Source organism: Brachyistius frenatus, unplaced genomic scaffold (assembly GCF_029030835.1).
Source record: "Brachyistius frenatus isolate BFR_SWC_R1_liver_20210118 unplaced genomic scaffold, ASM2903083v1 Contig_5, whole genome shotgun sequence".
Classification (NCBI taxonomy): Eukaryota; Metazoa; Chordata; class Actinopteri; family Embiotocidae; genus Brachyistius; species Brachyistius frenatus.
The window spans coordinates 9,481,808-9,500,432 of record NW_027210604.1 but is presented as its reverse complement, the minus strand read 5'-3'; the positions used below and the strand labels follow the sequence as shown (position 1 = coordinate 9,500,432).

The 18,625-nt window shown below is 42.7% G+C and overlaps 1 protein-coding gene across 1 annotated transcript; it reads left to right on the top strand.

Annotated features, from left to right (window-relative positions):
• The first annotated feature begins 332 nt into the window (after nucleotides 1-332).
• Nucleotides 333-14,671, top strand: ltn1 (listerin E3 ubiquitin protein ligase 1). Its single transcript, XM_069721200.1, has 32 exons — nucleotides 333-479; nucleotides 691-897; nucleotides 1,195-1,293; nucleotides 1,572-1,802; nucleotides 1,903-1,955; nucleotides 2,071-2,251; nucleotides 3,029-3,202; nucleotides 3,436-3,626; nucleotides 4,044-4,191; nucleotides 4,281-4,538; nucleotides 4,705-5,016; nucleotides 5,282-5,500; nucleotides 5,623-5,664; nucleotides 5,786-5,975; nucleotides 6,105-6,344; nucleotides 6,426-6,579; nucleotides 6,742-6,892; nucleotides 7,016-7,226; nucleotides 7,379-7,535; nucleotides 7,885-7,998; nucleotides 8,089-8,216; nucleotides 8,387-8,522; nucleotides 8,621-8,765; nucleotides 9,029-9,242; nucleotides 10,186-10,423; nucleotides 10,626-10,703; nucleotides 10,866-11,052; nucleotides 11,220-11,385; nucleotides 11,475-11,695; nucleotides 12,365-12,559; nucleotides 12,755-12,922; nucleotides 13,082-14,671. The coding sequence occupies exons 1-32, from the start codon at nucleotides 438-440 to the stop codon at nucleotides 13,142-13,144; spliced, it is 5,313 nt and encodes a 1,770-aa protein (XP_069577301.1). The 5' UTR covers nucleotides 333-437; the 3' UTR covers nucleotides 13,145-14,671.
• Nucleotides 14,672-18,625: the final 3,954 nt, after the last annotated feature.

The window sequence follows — 18,625 nt, the reverse complement described above, 5'->3', positions numbered from 1 at the left end:
TTACTGAATCATTTCCTTAATTTTTTTTAATCTATCTAACATTTTCTAGGTTGCCCAATACTGAATTTGAATGAGGACTTGTGGCCACACATCTTAATTCTTATCGGACAATCAAATGTCCCTTAGGAACTGTAAAAGTAGTAAAACCTGTCACCAATTACCACCGTTGAACACTCTGCTTGACTTTAAGAGCAAGATGCAAGAAGACCATAATAGGCATAAAGTTGTTTAAAAAAAAAAAAAAAGTAGTCTGATGGTTTATGTTTGTAAAGACGAGGCTTTATTTTGGAGGAATGGAAACCGGAAGTCTCCACTTCCTGTGTTACCTTGACGAAAAGTTCGACGTTACATGTCGCCCTGTTTAATGAAATACCGTCAGCATCAGTAACTACAAAAGTTATCACTGGAAATAGATAAATAAACGTTAGTACGTGCCTATGGGGGGTAAAAACAAACAGCGAACTAAAGGAAATGTTCGGGTAAGTTGCTACCAGTTTCTGTAACGTAGCGTTGTAGGAGCTAAGACTGCTAGCGACCAACACTAGCACGAGCTAATGTAAACTTCAGGTCACCCGCTAACGCAGCGCGTGGCTCCGCTGGCTCAGCTGGTCCGTCACCACAAACGTTTACGTCTGCCTTATTACTGCTGCTGAATGTTCACAAGACCACACGCTTCTCTCCCGAAACTAGCCGTCCAGCAGCGGGCGAGCTGCCGAGGCGCTGACCCGGGAGGGTGGCGTCATCCCGGGGTTCGTGGGCTTCGGGTCAGCGGTCACGTCGGAGCTGAGCTACGTGCCAGCTGTCCACGGCGCAGAGGACATTGACAACCTAGTGGATGCTGATTTCCGCCTGGTGCTCAGGAAACTCTCCAAGAGGGATGTTGTGACGAGACTGAAAGTGAGTTTAACTTACACACACACACACACACACACACACACACACACACACACACACACACACACACACACACACACACAGTTCCACATAATACAAACAAAACCTCTTCAGAATCAAACATATAATCTACAAGTGCCATTGTAAACACATAAAACACACTTTTCTCTCCGAAATGCCACTTTAAATAATAGAAAATACTGTGTGGAAAAACCTGATAAGCAATCTGTCATTGGATATGTTTTGTTGTTGTTGTTGTTTGTTCCAGATGTGTTTATTGATTATGTGTAATCTTCTCAGGCTGTGCAGGACTTTGGGTCCATGTGTCAGGAGCGGGATGCTGAAGAGGTAAAAGGGGTCCTACCATACTGGCCAAGGATTTACTGCAAGATATCAGTGGTGAGCTTGTCTTTCATCAGGCATTTGTGAAATTTCTTTTTCCGTATCTATTTTTCAAATTGTTTTTACATTGTGTAAATACTCCATCTTTAGTAAATAAATAATCCAACTTTCTCAACCTTCCTATCAAATAAAAGTAAAATACAATTATCGTTTTGTAATATCTCGGGGAAAAAAGAGGCTGCCTAAAACCAGACTAGAGAGTTATTGTGTGTGAGTGCTGGATTTTGGTGTGTGTCCACATTAGAACAATTTAGTTTTTGGATTATGTCTGTCAGGATCACGACCGCCGCATCAGGGAGGCTACCCAGCAGGCCTTTGAGCAGCTGGTTCTAAAAGTGCGTCGCAGCTTGGCCCCCTTTCTGAAGAGCTTGATGGGCCACTGGATTCTGTCCCAGTGTGACACCTACTCACCTGCAGCCTCTGCTGCATGTCAGGCCTTCCAGGCTGCATTTTCACCCACCAAACAGCCCGAGGCTCTCAGCTTCTGCAAGGATGAGATCCTTAATGTGAGTAGTAGTGGTCGCTTTAGTGATGACAAGTGGATTTTTGATGTACTGTACCGAGCTAAATTTAACACGTTTTTTTTTAAATTTTTTTATGTTTCAGGTCCTTCAAGATATTTTGTTAAAGGAAACCGCAGACACACTGAGTGACCCACAGTAAGTGAAGACTTTAGCTCTTTACAGCTTCTGTGTCCGACCATCTCAGTGTTGGCATAATGATGGTATACTTTTGTCAGTGTTTGCTGAGTCGCTGGTTCCCCCTGTTTTCTAGAAGTGTGACAGAGGAGGAGAGAGAATCCAAATATGTGCGCATGCTGACCAGTTCTTTGCTGGGGGTGAAGAGACTGCTCTCCCTGCTGCTGCAAAATGACAGAGAAGCCCTCGAGCAAAGACTATCACAACTTGTTAACTCTGCGAAGTTCTGGAAGTACAGCAAACACAAGACACCACAGGTACTAACACATGTAATTCGTGGCCTTATTTACCTGGTACGCATGTACAGTCCTGGATGAATTTGTTGGTACCTTTAACGGCTCGTCAAAACAATGTTTCATTTTTATTCAAAAGTGATTGAATTCAAAGTAATTTTCTCATGTATACCTGCAGCCTTTGGTATGCCATAGAGTACAGCAAAGAAAGTGTGAAAAAAGATAAATTATTGGTTCTTCTACAAAGATTATTCAAAAATTCCCTCGATAGATTTAAAATAATTGGGTCGTAATGATTTTTTTTTAATGAACTGTTAAATTAGTATCAAACACACTTATGTTCGGTCTTGTTATCAGTCATTCAGCCTGTTTAAATGAAGAGAGGTGGTCACTCTGCTGTTTGGTATTATTGTGTGCACCACACTGAACAAAGCAAAGCAGGGAGCTGTCTGAGAAAATCAGAATGAAAATTCTATGCTAATAAATGCTACCAGACTCCAAGCAGCTTCATGTTCCTGGGACTACAGCTGCAAATATGAATAAGTTTAAGGTCCATCGGACTGCACTCAAAACTACCCGAGTGCAGCTCCAAGAGGAAACTTGACCCCAGACTGAACAGAGGGATGGTGCGAACAGTACTCTTGTTATTGTCATGTTCACATGCGATGGCGAAATGTTAACAGAAAAAAAGCACGAGAAGTTAAGTCGCATCACATTTGTGCTGCCAAATACCACCTAATACACATGCTGTAATCTGTTGTAAAGATCTTTCAGTCATTGTTGCGTTGTGCTGCTCCACAGGTGAAAGGGGCGTTTTTTGAGATGATGTGCGCTCTGTGTGAGTTCACTCCAGGACTGGTCCAAGCTGAGGCAGCACGACTCTGTCCCGCTGTTCTCCTCAGTATTGATGACACAGATCCTGTAGTACTGCCTCCTGTGTGGGAAGCTGTTCTTCACGTTGTGTCTACAGTCCCGGTAAGCTTGTGTTTAAGGCGTGACCTCACGTATACAGTAATGCTAATTCTATTATGTTTGCTATAATGTTGTGGACTGTCCATGTTCTTACAGTAGAGTTGATAGGTAGTGCGCGGAGGAGTTATATTTGCCAGCACGAGTACAGTCACCTGAGTGGATGTGTTTCATTCTTTTGTTGTGCTAATTAATGGTTAAATTGCATCTGATCTCTTGAGTTTCTGCTCCTCTTTCAGGACTGCTGGACACATGTGAATGCAAAGAAAGGCTTCTTACCTAAACTGTGGGCTCTATTAAAAGACGGTGGCAAAGGCATGGCTAAAGCACTCCACCCTAATCTGATGCCGCTCCTCAGCAAACTGCCCCGGCAGGTCACGGATCCAAACCTGGACTTCTACACAACCTTCTTCATGGCATTCATACAAGGGTAATTTCTTCATATACATGTATGTGTGTGTGTGTGTGTGTGTGTGTGTGTGTGTGTGTGTGTGTGTGTGCTTGGGCTGAGTGATAAATCACAATCACAAGTATCATGTATAATGTTTTTAGAATTTTTGTTTTTGTTTTTTTTGGTCTGCGCAATTTTTTATTTCAATCTACGAAAATTTGTTATTAAAATTCATAGGTAATACGGATATTTTAAAATGGATTTTTACTGATGTAATGGGGAAAAGTGGAACACAGTTCTGCTCCGTGTAGTAATTTGTTTATTTTGTATTTGACTTTACGTCCATTGTTTTATATCCTGAGACATTTTGATATCAAATAATACACGTCGAGGTCTCGTATATGATATTTCTTGCATCACACTGTTTAACTTTAAACGTGTCCATATTCGCCTCAGTCTGTCTAGTGAGCGTGCAGTGACCAGCCCATCAGAAAGTGCCGTTATAGTGACATCATTTGTTGAGTGCTTGCGGTACGTCGTACTTCACAATACAGAACAAGAAGAGGACCATGGGAAAATAAGGACCATGCTTATCTCACAGCAGGTGGGACCACACAGTCTTGCATACTTTTCCCATCGTGTCAAATCTGCTGAAGTCCAGATTTTTCCTGACGTTCTCTTCTCTTTTTGCAGCTCCTGCCTTTACTAGAAATGGCTCTGAGAAATCCCTCCCTTCAGAATGGTCCTCTTTTCCTTTTGGTCACCGAAACGCTCATTTCCTGGGAGAGGAGGGCCGGTTTACACGGTGACGGCGAAGCAAATGACAGCAAGGATGTTTTTCAAAGACTTCTAGCAGACATCTGGGAGGACCTCGGTCTTCTGTTTGTGCGTTACGTCGACAGCGAGGAGGCAGATCCACAGGCTTTGGAAGGAGTAGCCACCTTGCTGGAGGTGAGTTTACTTCCAGACATGTTCCCTACTGAAATTTCAATTTTGACACCTAAGGATACAACAGATCAATATTTCTGTCAGAGCAATTTACATTTGAAAAAAGCGGCCAAAGTTCAGCTGAGGAAATGACGCCTAAATAAATAAATTCTCTCCCGTATTTCTGCAGGTGATGCGTTACCCGCAGAGAGTAAAGAAAAAGCACGTCCAGAAGAAGAAATCTGTCAGGATGTGTTTCTCAAAGCCAGAAGATGATGAGAAAACTGGAGTTGAGGGAGATGATGTTGAGAAGCCTGTGCAGACCGTGTCAGGGCTCGTGAATGAGAAAGCATTTGAGTCCCTACAGACGCAGCATTTTGAAGAAGTGGTGTGCCAGCTGGCACAGCTGTGTCTGGTGCATGTGAATGAGAAAAACTCAGAAAGACATCTTGTTTTCCTCTCCCTTCTGCTGCGGTCTTTCCACACACCCAGGGTCTTCAGTGTGAGTCACACTCTACAAATTACAGATTAGTGTATTTTGATGTCAGTCGTTTCTTCTTTGTTAAGCATTCTTGAGTTTTAGTCGTTCTGGTCAACTAATCTATATTCGTGTTTTAACACCCCATCAAGTTGTCTTTATATCTGTGAAACATATTGGTCTTGACCATGAAAAAACACTGCTATGGCCTTTTAGGTTCACGTTTTTTTAACGAACCTTTCAATTCCCTGATGCTATAAATGTTTTTCCTGAACTGTGCTCGTCTTAGACGTTGGTTGAACTGGACAATAAAATAACGACGGACGGTACGGAGAAGGACGAAACGACCACGAAAAATCCAGCAATGCAGTTCCTGCTGGAGCGGGTGGTGGCGTGGCTGGCTGAGAAGGAGCGCAGGGACACTGAGCATCTGGTGGAGATGGTCTTCAGCTCCCTCCACTGCTGCAGCCGACAGGAGACCACGCGCATCCTCAACCACATCACCACGGTAATATTAGATGTAGACGTCGCAGAGTTCATGCATCATATCATATTGATTTGTTGTAGATTCAACTCCAACTGAGCTGCTGTTACTTTATTGACATTCACTCTTCTCACTCTGCTTTCAAGATGGGCTTACAGTGGGGAATTGTCCTGCAAATTATACAGAGGGTATGTGTCATTCACTTTGCATTGATTTTTTTTGTTTTTGTTTTGACCAATGCGTGTTACCTACTTGGAACAATGTACATCGTTAGAAACGTCCGTGCTGTGCTGCTCTCCGTTCTGTCAGGCATGTGCAGATCCTGAGACTCTTCAGAGCTGCTCTGATTGGCTGAAAGGTTCAGTTCTGGGTGAACAGCTCCTGGGATTGACAGAGGAGTTGTGCAAGGTGGGCAGCAGCTCACGGGGTTCCACCTCTGCTACAAGCAGCCACAGTTGGACGCTTATCAGCCTGGTACTCTCTCAGCACCACAACAACGGTGAGCAAAAACACGCTCACACCAGGAAAGCGCTTTTTTTGGTTTTTTTTTTTTTCACAACGCGTGTACATTTTCTTCTTGGCAACCAAACTGTATAATCACGATTTTCATCTGTTCTACATTGCGCAGAGTCTCTGATAGGCGAGGTGTACATGGAGAAGATCTTGGAGAAGCTCCATGCCACTCTGTCTGAGACCAAGAGTCTGTCCGACGCGGGCAACATGGAGCCGCTCATCTCCTTCATCTGTGACGTGGCCTCCACTTTCTTCTCTTCTGTACAAGACTGTCTTCTACTACTCTCTGCTGAGGAGCTTTTGCTGACCGTCTTCCAGCTCACTGCCCAAGATCAAACGCACACTCACCTGTCTGGTGAGTACTCGTGCATTGTACAAACATATGTATTTGTCAGGTGAGATAAATAACTAATTTGTGTTGATATGGCTTTGAAAGACTCTCTTCTAGAAAAGCTGAAGAAAGTGTGTGTAGCTGGGGTCCACTCACTGGTCCAACACTGTGAATATGAGGTCACAGAAGGTGGTTTCCTGCATAGTGCAGCTGTTTGGGTGATGAATCAACTACTCACCGTTTCTCTGGATATTAAAGGGTAATTAACATCCTGCTCTGATGTTTAAAAATGGTATATCAAAAAAAAAAAAGAAGTAGATTTGACAGTAAACCTTTCCCAAGATATGGTTCGTTGTGTCTGAATCGGTGCAGCAATATCTTAAAGTTTTGTTGAAGTCAGATCGAATGTTCTTTTTTTTAGTTTACAGGTTCTGGTTGTGGCTGTGCAAAGCGTCGTGGAGACGATCAATTCTGCCTGCGATCGAGCCTCTTCCATCCTCATCCAGTTCTCCACCCTCTTGATGCCCAGCCAGCCTGAATGGACAAGAATCAGACAGGCTTTACCTCCTCAGGTCAGCTGGCCAACACCTCATCCTTACTCTTGGAAAATTCAGGCGCGATCATACATTAAATCCTGCTCACCAAACATTTGACTTTGCATTGTTCTTTCTCTTTTTTTTTTTTCCTGTCGTCAGTGGATCAAAACACCTTTACTCTCTGGCCGTCACAGAGGAGTGTGCAAAAAACCCTCAATGGACATGTGGAAGTTTAGGGAGTCAAACAGGCTGCCAGCCCACCTATGTGCCTGTGCCCTATTGGGTCAGGTGGCCCAGACCGTTGCATTCATACCTTGTGGCCAAAATGAGGCAGTGTGTCCATTATCCCTTACAGATCTCAAGTACACAGGTACATACATGGGACACATGAACTATATCCTTCTCTCACCTTTGTGTGTTTTACTTTTTATATGTGCACTTTAATGTTTTTTTTTTTTTTTTCTCTCAACAATCTTTGATGCTGTTTAATAATGTTTTGGCATGGCATGTTTTGTCTGTCAGTTTCAGAACTGTTGTATGCACTGCAGTGGTGTAAGGAAGTAAAGTACAGCCCAACCATGGTGTCGGCCTATCACAACCTGCTGACTCACTGGGGGCTGGCAGACGGACTCCACAACCAGATTCCAATGAAAACCCTGCTAGAGACTCTCTACTCAAGGTGAGGTTCACTCATATTCATTTAGTACTTGGAAGAGTAAGCACAAATAAACGTAATAAGATCAGAAGATTTCATAATATTCCTGATGAACAGAGCTCCAACTTGTCTGGATCTGCAGAGACATGAAAGACATGGGTTTGGTTTTAATTCATTGGACTATGCTTTACCTGGCAATTAATAACAACAAATTTACTACCAAAAACTGGAAGATCATACATTTGTCAGCTTCTGAAGGAACACTTCAGCAGAAGTCATCAGCTGTATGTTATAGTCTCATGTGTAACTTCCCCAGCAGTAATTTAGGACAATATTCACTGAATGTACGGTGTTTCACTTTGTTACCCTTTAGGGCAGTGACAGACGGAGGTCTGTGGTCTCTGACGCTAGACAACTACATCCACACTAATGTCTCAGCAGCCACTCGCTGTGCTGCTGTGAGGAAGCTTTACAGTAGTGCAAACAGGTCAGTAATTTGAATTCATAGTATTGGAAGCTGTTATGTGATCACTCTGGCCTCGGTGTTGGGAACTGAAAATGGTCTGTGTTTGATCAGTTTGTTCCCAGTGTCTCAGAGCAAACTGAGCACGCTCCAGGTGCTCTGTCCGGCAATGGAAGACGAAGACAGAGAGACTCTCGTAGCTCTGGCTACTGCTGGATTAATCAACTGGCAAGAGGATGACAGTGAGAATAACCACTTAAACACACACACACACACACACACACACACACACACACACACACACACACACACACACACACACACACACACACACACACACACACACACACACACATACATTGACATTTTGGACTTAAGTAAGCAAATAATAATGTCGTGCTGTGTGTTGCAGATGTGTACGGGTGTCTGGCAGTGCTGCTGTGCTGTCTGAAGGCCAACACACAAGTAGAGGATGAGTTTGTACAGGCGGTCCTGGCCACTGTGATGGAATGGAGGAACAGCCAAGAGGACTGGTTTCTGTTTGGGAGGTAACGTAATCACACACACCATTAATTTGATCTTTGGAAGTCTATACTTTTTTAGACATTAAAACAAAAAAAACAACAACAAAAAAAAATCATTTCAGCGACCTGTCGAAAGCAACTGCAGAACAGTTGAACCTTTGTGTGGAGATGATTCGTTTCCTGTCCTGGCTGGTGACTCATTGTCCGACAGTTCTCGGGGGAAACCAGTGGGACTTCTTGCTCTGTTCTATGTTGGCGTGGTTGGAGGTGAGACATATCTCGTACGTATTATGCTGCTCAGTGACTTTGAGGTCAGAGGCCGGAGTTTACTACAGAGCTGCCAGTGTGGATGATTACTGTCCCGAACTCTGGTGTTTAAACTGTCCTTTCTATTCTTCTCCGTTTCCCCCACAATAAGTTATTGTTTAAAATACAACTTTGTCCACTTTATTGCCGATTGTTCTTCATTTGTAGCTCTGCACTGCTGTTTCCTCACCTCTTTGACTTTATTTGCTGGCTCCCAATCTCAGACGGCCAGTGAGAATGTGAGCAGTCTGTGGAACCCATGGGTGCAGCTGTTTGTGTGTGAGAACGCTGCATTAATAGTGAAGCTGAACCAGTTCTTCACGTCACCTCCGTCCGATGTGCTGGAGAAGCTGCCATCAGAATTGGCTGGCGAATGGACAGATTTCTTCATCGAGGGAATCTACAACCTGCTGTTACCTCTGCCTGTCCATATCACAGGTGTGTGTCAGTTTTATTATTATTAGGATGTTATGATGTCCGGAAATTAAGTCTGTCCTAAAAAAATAAAAATAAATCAGACACCCAAACCTACCTACTTTTCATTCCTCCATGCCGGCAGCAACCCCGTGACTCGAAGCGTGATGTCCTCGTGTTATCCATCTGTCTGTCCGTCCCATTCTCGTGAATGCAATATCTCAGGCATGCCCCAAGTTCATTTCTTCAGATGTGCTGCAAAGATTTTAGTGGTCAAAGGTCACTGTGATCTTTCAGCTACAGAATTAATACACTAATTATGACAACATTTTACTCAAATGTCTAAAAGGATAAAATGATGACATTTTACATCCAAAATGTGAAAGATGAACTTCACTGTGACATGCTATATTACAATACAAACAATGTATCACGATTCTTGGAATATAATGTTAAGATTACCACTTTATGGTCAGAATCAGCTTTATTGGTCAAGCGTGTGAACACATACAAGGATTTTTCCTATGTTTTTTTTTTTTGTTTCTGTCCATACATTTACGAATGAATACAGATAACATGCATCAGAACATATATTTAATTTTATCCCTAAATAAAAAAATCATAGCTGTAAACTACAACATGACTAGTTGAGAGGCATAAAATCGCAAGGCAGTAATTGTAGGTTTTGTGTATGTAAATTTATGGATACAATATTACTAGGTCTATATTTAGTTCTTTTTTTTTTCTCAGTTCCTTTGATCTTTACTTATTTATTCCTTGGGTGTGTATATATATACAAAAAAAACATTTCATTCGATTGTATGGCACTGAAATTATGTTCACACATTTTGAATCTGTCCCAAACTTGTCATTATCGTATAGAAGTTAAGGCAATTTTATGCAAGTACTGTATGTAGGATTCCTGATTTCATACGTGGCAGCGCTTGTGTTTGTTGTGTCGTTTCAGATGCCTTCACCGAACCAGACGACCCCGTGTTCCCTCTGGCGGTGCTGCAGTCGGTCGGTGTTGCTCTGACATATGTGCCAGTGCAGCAGCTGAATCAAAACTGCCTGCCATCACGGTTCATCGCGGACCAAAAGACCAACCTGCCAGAGCCCCTCCAGACGCTCCTCAACACTTTGTGCCCTCTGCTGCTGTTCAAGGCCAGACCTCTGCAGATCACCGTCTACCACCTGTTGGAAAAGTAAGGTCTTTGTTTGAGGGTGTTTATTAGTGTGTAACTTTCCCTAAATTAACCGGGGAAAAAAAAAAAAATCGCTTTCGCTTTGTGTCGTTAAAGTTTTCTACCCGTTCTGAGATCTTAAGCATCCTGCGGGGAAGTTTTGAACTTGACACCTCACGCTTTACCACAAACGATTGAACACACTTGCTTGTTGTCAACGCAGGGTCATGCCTCAGCTGCCCGAGTGTGATGGAGAAGGAGACAACAATAAGTCTGATGACGATAGAGATGAGCCGTGTCTGTAAGTTAGTGGGGGGATGTGGGTTCTATAAACATGGAAGTTACTGGTTTCTCCGCATTGCATCATTTACGGTCTTACAGGACAAGATATGAAAAATTTGTGGACTTGGTGAGGGCAAAATTTTTTTTTAAATGATTCTCACAGTTGCATTTGTGTGCTCAGTTCTCCTCCAGCTTCTCTAATGGCCGTCCTGTCGACCTGTGAAGAGCTGTGCGATAGTATCCTGGCGGGGGTTCAGGTGGGAGAGTTTGCTGTGGTGCAGCCTCTCAGTGTGGAGTACTCCTGCATCCTGGGATACCTGCTGGCCTGGAAACTGCTTCTCACTTTTTTCAAGTCCTCACCCTCCCATGTGAGTGATATGATAAGTCCTGGCATCACATCATCACATGTTTGGATCTCATCAACCGTTTTTTTTTTTTTTAAACTTTAGTTTTAATTTTTTAGTTGTAAACAAGGAAGCCAATTTGTACGTTTCGCAGTGATCAAACTATTGACTGCCCTTCTGCTGTGTTTCAGCTGCGTGCCCATTATGCCCAGCATCTTAAGAGAAGCTGCTCCCTGAACAAGCTCCTCCTCCACCTCTTTAAACTGATGCCCGAGAACCCGGTCTACCCAGGCCAGGGAGCGGAGACCAGGGAGACCAAAACCTTCTTCACAGAGAGCCTTTCTCCGGCTGTTGACAGTAAGTCAAGCAGCACGGCCGCACGCCTTCTGTACTGTGAGACGTCAAACAAGCCTAAACTTCCCTCTCCCGCGTTTTCTTTTCTGCAGAGACGGACAGCGTCGAGTGGGAGCTCCCTCACCTGGCTTGCAGTGTGTACTACAGCACAGTGCAGGACCTGCCTGCCATGGTGAGGCTGTGGTGGAACAGCCAGGAGAAGAGAGTGAGCGCAGCTGCAGAGAAGTTCACAATAAAATACGTCAGTCCTGTTCTCTCAGCCCAGGAGATCTCATCTGTCCACACCAGCACTCAGATGTTTGACAGCATGACTGTAAGTCAGAAAATACATTGCTCCGTGTGTAACTACAACTTTTACTAGTCTTGGCTTGCTGTCAAATACCTGCAGACTGTGAACCGCAACATCTCCACTTAAGACCTTAAAATGTCAAAAATTAGTTGAAGCAGCCAGATCCTTCCTGCAGAAATGGAAGATGGTGGGTTGAGCTGTTTGCCAAATTGAGTTTTCTTATTTAGAGAGGGTTATTGACTTTAGAGAGCTATAATTTTTGCACTTATTCAGTATAAGACTGACTAAATATACATTGGCAGCAGTTTCAAAGTTTCCGTTGTTTTGCACGTTTGTAGACTTCTTGACAGTAATGCATTCTTTTAATGTCGTTTGTCTTAAATGACAGCGTGTCTACAGTTTACAGCCCATATGTGCAACTTTTCTGCCCAAGCTGTTAAGCCTTTGTGTTTTTTTTAATTTATTTTTGATTTCTCCTTTGCAGTTATTTAACCCTTGAGAACCTTTTATCTTGTGGTAAATTTGCATTTAGTAGGAACAAATCCTGCGGTGCAACACCTGCCTTTCATTTGAGGATGATGCCTTCAGTTGGAGTGGGATCCTGTCATTGAAATGTGCAGCGGGTGCTTGGCTTTTTGACTGAAAAACCTCCAATGACAGCGGTGAATTTATTTATTTATCTTGCTGCTCCAGGTCAAGGCCCGCTCGGCAGCACGGGAGGTGATTGCTACCTATTCTGTGGATGATATCTTCATTGAGTTGGTGATTCAGCTCCCACAGAACTACCCTCTGGGCTCCATCACTGTAGAGAGCGGGAGGCGCGTGGGCGTCGCCGTACAGCAGTGGAGGAACTGGATGCTGCAGCTGAGCACCTACCTCACACATCAGGTAGAGACACAAATAACGGATTTAAATGTGTACTGAGTGGGGACTGTTCTTCAGCCTGGAGAAAGGTTATAAGCCTGCCAGTTAAGTTGATGCTCAGCAATACAGGCCAAGGCAGCTGTGGAGATGCTTTCTTTTTAGGGATCAGAATAGAAAACGAGCACGAAACTACTGAGAAAACGGTGTGTCTGTGTCCAGAATGGCAGCATAATGGAGGGCCTGGCTCTGTGGAAGAACAATGTGGACAAGCGTTTCGAGGGAATAGAGGACTGTATGATCTGCTTCTCTGTTATCCACGGCTCCAACTACTCCCTGCCAAAGAAGGCTTGCCGGACCTGCAAAAAAAAATTCCACTCGGCATGTTTGGTGAGTTATGCACATGTGCATGATCGCCAGATGTTAAAACTATCATACTGATATACTTTGAGTCTATTTTTTCTAATCTTTGTTATCATCATAACGGAGAAAGTTTGTTTGTGTACGAGGTACACAGTGCGATGATGTTTGTTTCCCCTCTTTCTGCAGTACAAATGGTTCACCTCCAGCAACAAGTCCACCTGCCCACTGTGCCGAGAGACCTTCTTTTAACACACCCTCTGTACATCAACCAGGACTGCATTGTTCACGACTACACCGAGAAGCTTATTATAGAACGTATCTACATTGAAGCATAATTTATCAGACCACGGAAATGTGCAAGGCATTGTTTGGTTCAGAAAATCTTGTTGAGGACGAAACTAAAGTAAAGCAGCATCTAGAGACGATTTTAATTGGGCAGTGTGTATGTCAGTATTCAGTTGTGTTTATAGCAGTGCTTCACTGTAGTGGGTATGCCCAGGGTCAGCAGCTTCCTGCTGATGTTGTCATTTTTTTATACTTTTTTTTGGGGGGGGCTTAATTTTTTATCATTTGAAACACGTGTGCTTCAGTCGTTAAAGAAGTGACCTGTTGAAATTTGTCATTTTCCAAAGAAAACAAAATTGTAATGCCAACAGCACGGTTCACCAATATTTCCTAATATTTAGGAGTGTAAACAGATTATGTCTGGTTAGTGACATACATTTCATCTATGAAAAGCAGGAAAGAGGACTTGTGTGGGTTTTTAATATCAAAATGTTATTAACAGCTTCACAGACATCAAAACCTAATAATATGTGTCTTAATCTGTGCCCACAAACGGCTGTAAATGATGCTGGAAAGTAAATTAATTCCAACTCGATGAAATGGGTCTTTTGATTCAACAGAACGTGGGTCAAAAAATATCACAAACACAGAAAAAAGTAGAAAACACCTACGTAGAAAGTCATTTGTCATTGAAGTGAGTGCTTGAACGTTCGTGCATGCTGTGCATCGCTTAAACATTTTTAAAGATCTGAATGTGATAGACTACAGCGAGCAATGTCAAAGCTTTATGTGTTAGGATCAATGGTCTGTTATGAGTTTGTAATGGCTTTGTAAAGCAACACAAAAGGCTGCTCTTGAAGCCTTACAGGACGGATTACAGAACCACAGTGGGCGCGCGCATTTTCCTGAAGACGCGAGTTGTTAAATACCGAATGCGGGGATTTATAAACGTGACAAAAACTGCCCTTGTTTAGTTACCAGCATTTTTATGTGACTTTGACTGTCATACTAAACTTTTGCTGATCTGGAATCCTTGATGGGTGGAGATGTGATTGGCCATTCCTCCTGGAAAATCCACAGTTTCAGATGCCACACTTGCTTGTGTGCCTAGTAAAGTAAAAATATAAATAAAATGCTTTTTATGAAGTTAAATCAGGATAAAAGTAGTCTGTGAAGATTCTCAGTAATCTAGATCATGGTCAATAGAACTGTTATGCAAAGGAACCTATTCATACATGTCTATAAGACTCACTTGATGACCAGATGGGTCTTGGATTACCTCGACTCTCAAGGTGTTAACGACGACACGAGAGGGACCACTCCAGTAAATTAGAACCGGGGGGGGGGGGGTCTCAGTTGAGGCACCTATGTGTGTTCGAAGGGGGTGGACTGCTGCAAACAATACAAAATAATGTCAAGGACCATGTAACAGTGATTGTAACTCAAAGAAATTCACAAGGCACAAAAGCAGATAATAAAATCCTCCCAGCATACATTTATTTTCTCTATTATTTCACTACAATTCTCTGGCACGGTTCATCACGGGGAGAAAGAAATCTCAAATTCTGACGATACAAATCAAACACTGAAAATTCATAGCGGTTGTCGCTAGTATTGCTGAAGTCGATTACACGGTATCCTTGGGACTATATTTGCAGTTCCCGCAAACGACCGAATAACGCCATTCCAGTGGGACGACGTCAATAACGTACATTTCTTTTACAACCAGCTGAACCAAAATCCAACCACTGGTTTCTTAAATGACTGTGCAGTGACAATTTATTTTCTGTACGTCCAACAACGGAGCAGCGTTTCCTCGACATTTCGTTGTTATTGCAGCTCGCCAGCTCCGAGACGGTTTTCCTGTTCGGCGAAGTCCTGCTCGGCCGTGTGTGGGCGGTGAGGAGGGCGGAGTTATTATAGTTTCGGACTTCCGTGGCACGAGTATTGCTATTAATGTATGAATGAGTTTGCTAATCATTTTGACACTTTCGCAGAGTCTATCTTGCACCCACGCCCTCTTTTCTAAGTAAATGGCAAAGGAAAGTTGAATTTATTCAATATGGGGCCTTTAAAGTCAACCTAAATAAATGCCAAGCGCTTTTATGAATTGTTATGTTGACCTGAGCCTCCAGTTGCAGTCCTGTTACTGCCATACAAGTATTACTGTAAGTTAACCTGTGCTAGTTTCCAAGAAAAGATTGTAATTAGCCTCAGCGTGTGACTGCTGCACCAGTCTCCCAAGCTCATTTATCTCGGGTCCACCTCCTCCTCATCTTGAATAATTTATCTTTTTAATGGAGGCTCGCTCTCATCACAGTTGTTCCTATGGAATTAATTATGACAGATTAAGCATGATCAATGAATTAATCCCGATCATTTGGTCTGCTGTCTGTGAGTGTGTGCGTTTGTAATTCATTATTGCGGTCAAGATTTATCAATACATACAGCCAGCATCCATCATCATCTGCCCTTGACCTTTTTAATAGCCATTGATCTGTTTGCCAGGCATAAATATTTATGGTGAAGCCCCCCATCCCCCCCTCCCCCCATCTCCCCCCTCTCTCTCTCTTGAGTTTTGACAGAAACACAGACAGCCTCAAATCTTGCTGCTCATTATCTGCTTGATTAAGCAGTGGTGCAAATGTTATGAACTACAGTACAGCCCTGTGTGCATACTCATAAAATAGGTCAATCCTTACCACAAGATGGCAGTATTATCACAAAGAATGGCTGACGCCGTTGAGTTAAAACTACTATTTGAAGAATTGTGTGCATATTAACCTGGAAGAAAAGGGATTACTGTTTTGGACCATCTAGGGAGATTGAATTACCTACAAGGATCAAGGTGTTTTTTTTTTTATTTTTTATTGTCAAACGCCCTTGTCTCATGTTGTTATTCAGCCAAATAGTTTTTCATTTCATCCAAATAATTAGTTTGAAATTTACAAAGGGAATTAGCAAGGGATCCCACAGGGACTATTACGGTACCATCTTTAATTACTCAAATGAATTTGATGAATAAATTCACTCACAATAGTGGGAACTATTGGATATGACAGTTGGAGAGCAAGGTTAAATGTTGCTAATATACCCGTTTACGTGACTGGGAAGCGAGAGAAAGACGGGAGACAATAGATCAGATGCCACATGTGTCTCCTTTCTTCATACTGAAAGTGCTTGAGATGCCGTCCATGCATTCGCGATCACTGACCCACGTGCACGAAACCGCTGCAACTAATCAGCAGCCATCCTGTCTACGACCGGTCAGTTCAGTGGCCTTTCTTGGCCTTCGAGGCCGGATTGGTGCAAACTTGGTTACTTCAATAATTAGCCAGGCCTAGTTAGCTCGCATTTAGCTCTCCCTGACCCATTTGTTAACCTGTTAGCATTCCAAGCCATTGGTAGGAGGTTGGTCCCACCCACTCGGCAACACTGAAGGCAACTGCTCAGCTCTGGAAATGGCTTTGAATTAGTCAGTGTGTGTGTGTGTGTGTGTGTGTGCGCGTGCGCGTGTGTTTAGTGCACGTACAAGCACCTGTGCCTGTCAGTACAACTCTGCTGATATTAGATCTGTTGAAATGAATCCCACGCAGTCATTTTGTTTGCCTCACCTCCTCTATCTCTCAGTGTCTCTCTCCCATGTCCCTCATCATACAGCAAATATGAAATTACACACAGCATATAATCAATATCGGAATTTGAATGTAATCCTGGGGATTTATCAGGTTCATTTATCCCAAACCAAAGCAGGGAACCTCACAATCGGGGCAATTTCCTCAACTGCATTCGACTCGTGTGCAAAATAATCAATTTGATCAACATTTGCAGTTTATAATGAAGGTAATAAACAATGATTATTGACCTCAGTCTATCGGCTCGTAGACATGCATTTGTATTAGTCATTACAGCTGGGAAAGGCTGTCTGCTCTGCCACAGTTTAAATCTACTGTTATTACTCTCATCACGTACAGGCCTTTTATAGATTTCTATTACTGCTGCCGTGTTACCGCAGTAGTGGAGGACACCAAAGACCAGGTGACTGAATGCGCTGCTTTCAAAAGACTCCGGCTGCGATTCAGGACAACAACGAATAGATTTAAAGAGAAAATGTTAAGACTAAAACGATGAAAAAGAGCAAGAAAATCAAGAATGCACACAATGTAGCATGTTGCCACTGCATAAGTGGTAACGATAAAAAAAAAACATTGTAAGTACTTGTCTAATTTTATTTAGAAAGCACTTTAGTAGTCATGTGTGCATATTTTATTTGTAGGACTATTAAAAATACATGTTTTCTATATCTTCTATAAAACAGAACAACAGCAAAGAGGCTAAACATTTTTAAAAGTGTATTTTAAGCCAAAGTAACCAACCTTTTCTCATGAGGACTGTTAACTCTTAAGTATTCTGACGCACTGTTCAAGTTCCCAGTCAAGCAGCAGCAGCAGCAGCAAATGTCTGCCAACAAACAAAACTGGCTGTGTACTTTTTGTCCCACTAGAAAAACCTCCTGCATGTAGCTCCAGTCAACCAACTCCAAAGTGGGGGCCTTAATCAACATGGAGGCACATGAGATCTGGAAAAAGGAATGTGAGCATGACCAGATCCTTTTAGATGCAACTAGGACAAACGCATGAGTGGTGCTTCCTGAATATTTCAAGGTCGCATGTGTTAACTCTTGCACATGAGTTAAATGGGCAGTAGCTCAGTTCATTCTGCATTCTGTTATTGTTTTCTTAAGTAGGGTTCACCTGAGACAGATCTCTTATCGTGTCCCATTCCCTAAATTTAGAGAAACCCACAGGCAAGTCCATATATTGTACAAAGGCTTTATATATTGTGATAGAGGCTAAGAAAATGGGCTTCTATTCCCTGAGGCAAAATCTGATTTACTGTTCTATTTAAATGGCCACACTGTTTTAGAGGGGCTGCTGTTTCCATAGCTAAACCCAAGGGCGTTTGGATACATCATGCTGTAAAGTAACAAGACATTTAACATACAACACAGAATGTGCACTGGAAACCACTGCACTTAACTCACCCAAATCAAATTGTGCGTCTCCATCCAACATTTTGGGCCCGTTTTTGTCATTCAGTCAGGGGAAAGCAATCAGTCAATCTGCAACTTTCTTCCACACTGAAATTTCGTCAGCTACAGCCAATATTCCCAAGCATTTCAGACCATGTGCCTCTATACACCAACCCAACTTTCCCCAAGTGCCACCTCCCACTGCGGATACCAATAATTTATCTTTTTTGAAATAAAATCCAACCATGCAATAGCCAGAAAGGCCTAAACAACAACAAAATAAGACTTCAAAATCCAAGAATACATTTAATATTGAGAGCACTCACAAAAATCGATCAAAATCCGAAGCTCCCTGCAGCTTGCTCTCTCTGACCTGTTAAATCGTTTTGTCACTTGTCTCTCGAATTCCTAAT

Coding starts and splice junctions, on each gene's coding strand:
- ltn1 (XM_069721200.1), top strand. CDS start 438: ATGGGGGGTAAAAACAAACAGCGAACTAAAGGAAATGTTCGG. Junction 4,539..4,704: donor GAGTAGCCACCTTGCTGGAG/GTGAGTTTACTT, acceptor GTATTTCTGCAG/GTGATGCGTTACCCGCAGAG. Junction 11,053..11,219: donor TCAAGTCCTCACCCTCCCAT/GTGAGTGATATG, acceptor GCTGTGTTTCAG/CTGCGTGCCCATTATGCCCA.